We start from the raw sequence: 2,925 nt of genomic DNA, 5'->3' as shown, positions 1-2,925 counted from the left end.
GCATAATGTTTCTTAATTTAAAATTTTATCCTTCCATGAAAAAACTATGCAGCTTATAAAGAAATGTTCTATTACTTAGTGCAAGAGGTGAAGGAGGGATGGAGGGACAGAAGGACAAAAAGAAAAAAAAGGTAAAAGATATGTGGAAATAATAAATCAAGTAGTAGAGAAAAATTATTGAATCAAGAGAAACAGGAATGCCATGTCTGATGGTCATCTTATTGTACTGGTTTTGCTATGTTGAGGAACAAGGAATGATTGACTATAAATTATGAAGCAACAGATTATCAGAGATGCTGGAATGTTAGGTGGTGATAATTATACTAATGCTATAAATTCTTCCCATGCATTTCTTTCATAATATGTTTATCAATTCATAAATTATCAGAATTTATTATATACTTTACTGGATTTTAGAATATTTACTCCAAATTATGTTGCCAGTTTAAATACATCCATTTTGCCAGTGTCTAACAGGTTATATTTTTGTATAATTCAGTAACATTGCAATATCCCTTCAAGTACATAGTGTCATCTTTAAAACTTCCAATTACCAATAGGAAATGTCTTCATGCCAAATTCCAACTTTACAACTTCACCACATTTTGAGCAGATGACTTCACGGGGATGAAGTCTGCCTATTTGCCAATTATAGTGTCATTTGTGCATTTTTTTTTTTCAAAATCTCTAGTAATATTAAATATGTGAAAACTGCCAACTCAGACTATTGAGCAGTGTGTCACTATGGTACCTAGTACAGAACTCAAGGTCATCAAATAGTATACCATTATGAATGAGCAGATCTCATGTCATGTACTATGCCATGGAGGTCTGGAGGAAAAGGGACCATATATGCAGTAATCTTTTCTGAGATCAAACAGCAATTTAAACTCTTCTGCAGAATGAATAGGAATTACATACTCATAAATTATCAATAAATCACCACTGGAATTATCATTTATCTGAGGTAAACTTCTTAAGACGAGGAAATAATTTGAACCAAGTGCCAGCATATCACAAAATAGAATATGATAGGCCGAGAAAGCCTGACTGCCATTTACTAATTTCACTTCCTCTGTCATAATAAAGCATTTTGAATTTAAAATATTGAAATCACAATCAAAGATGGCACTAGATTAAAAATCAACATGGAAAGTTTTGATAGGATGCTAACACAAAACTGAAAAGAACTACTAGGTATGTTCATTTTTAGTCCATTAGCAGATCAATAAAGAACTGAGAAAATAATTATGATTCCCTCATATATGTTTTTTTCCATTCACCTGTGACTATTCAAAAGTAAAGATTCTATTCCTCCTAGTACAGCTAACAATCAATATCTGTTTTTTCATACTGGTGGTTCAAATGTGTGAAAAATAAGTGCTAATGCAGACCATTTCATCTCTAAATCTCCAATCATTTGTTATCACTATTATTTGTTTGGATTTCTTAAACCAGCTTTCAAATTCACAATTAGTCTACATAACTTGCCCTCAACATGTAAACACACTCTGAGACAACCAAACAATCACTTCAGCTACAGACTGTACCCACTCCAATGAATAATAAATCATTCACCTCATACACAAGATTTATCTTTTAGAAGTCTGGATATAATCACAGTTATCAGTAAGAAGAAAGCTGATTAATTCTTAATTATACAATCCAAGCACTACACCTCTCAGGTAAGATTAACTTGGAAGACAAGTACTGTCGAAGTAAATAATATAAGGCTGGTATATTTACATCAACCTTAGGTTATTTTACTATCCAAGTAACAAGGTTATGTCTCCAAAGTAATAACTACTAGAAGATTCCAGTCACTGCCAAAAGTATATTCCCATCAATGGCAAATGCAAGGAGTTAATTCGCCCCAAAAATCCCGACCACAAACGTCCGAGAAGCAAGTCTGCCCTCGGGATTTATGGTCTCCGGAATGCACCACTCCTGGGGGATTCCCATTAGGAAGATTATGCTGTTTTTTCATAAATACATCTGATTGTGGGAAGACGAGTGGCGTGTATGCAAATAAGCCCATGTGCGAAAACATCTAGGCGCTTTGTTGGTGTCTTCCTTTGTCAACAGAGGCGCTGGGAAGGCCTGAACCGTTCACACCCATTTCAACAAAGTCTCGTCTCCTAAGCTTCATTTTGTTTGTGTACTCACCTAAGTAAATGTCACCGAAGGATCCACTTCCTATCTTCCGTCCAAGACGGTACTTGTTGCCAACCCTTAACTCCATCCTGCAAGAGAAGGACATAAAGAATCATATCAGTGCTCTCCCAGCCACCCAAAAGGACCAGCCATCTTGGAATCAACAATAACAAGAGCTCTGGCTGGCTCTGACATCGGTAGACATTTCGCAAGTTATCTCCTTACCTGCTTCACCAGCACCTCGAGTCTCCACACACAAACAATATCGAATATGTATACTTTTATCTCATTATTGTATATATCCTCTGGAATTCAATATAGCGTCAGATTAGGTGGATAAATCCGAGAGCTCCTGAGCCACTGTCACCATGTTCACAAGGGCCCGGAGGAACACTGGCTCAGCTGGCAATGGCGAGAGGGCAGCACGCACCGGCCGCGCCCAGCCACACTGCTCCTTTCCTTCCTCTGGCCTTAGAGCGCGTCGAAAAACATTTCGTTGAGCAAGCTTTTCAACTCTGCTACTCCAAGCAAGTAGCAGAAATAGTGACTCTGGGCAAGAAAGTATGTGTTGGTCATGTTGGACGTGTTTGGATCTGTAAATGAGTGTTCTTTCGAGTGGATATTCTCTTAACATGAGTCCCTGAACGAAACATAATGGAAGTAAGGCTCAATGAAGAGCGTTTGGCAGCAGAAGCTTATACTGAGGGAAACAACTACTATCAGCTGATTTCTTCCCGACTTATTTGAGTACATGGTGTATGTAATGTTACC

At 37.4% G+C, this 2,925-nt stretch overlaps 1 protein-coding gene across 4 annotated transcripts in view; it reads right to left on the bottom strand.

Annotated features, from left to right (window-relative positions):
* The window catches only part of LOC119593735 (casein kinase I-like), a 47,875-nt gene that overhangs the window by 44,273 nt on the left and 677 nt on the right, over positions 1–2,925 (bottom strand). For 2 of the 4 annotated variants that reach the window (XM_037942744.1, XM_037942746.1), the window contains exons 1-2: positions 2,380–2,602; positions 2,167–2,243 (exon numbers count right to left, since the gene is read on the bottom strand). In XM_037942744.1, the coding sequence (XP_037798672.1) occupies positions 2,167–2,242 (76 nt within the window). In that variant the 5' untranslated portion in view covers position 2,243; positions 2,380–2,602. Of the gene's footprint in view, positions 1–2,166; positions 2,244–2,379; positions 2,603–2,925 lie in introns of those variants that run through there. The other 2 variants (XM_037942745.1, XM_037942748.1) reach the window with 1 other exon arrangement.

Source organism: Penaeus monodon, chromosome 32 (assembly GCF_015228065.2).
Source record: "Penaeus monodon isolate SGIC_2016 chromosome 32, NSTDA_Pmon_1, whole genome shotgun sequence".
In the NCBI taxonomy this organism is placed as follows: Eukaryota; Metazoa; Arthropoda; class Malacostraca; order Decapoda; family Penaeidae; genus Penaeus; species Penaeus monodon.
The sequence above is the reverse complement of the archived record's forward strand: the minus strand, read 5'-3'. Positions and strand labels throughout refer to the sequence as shown.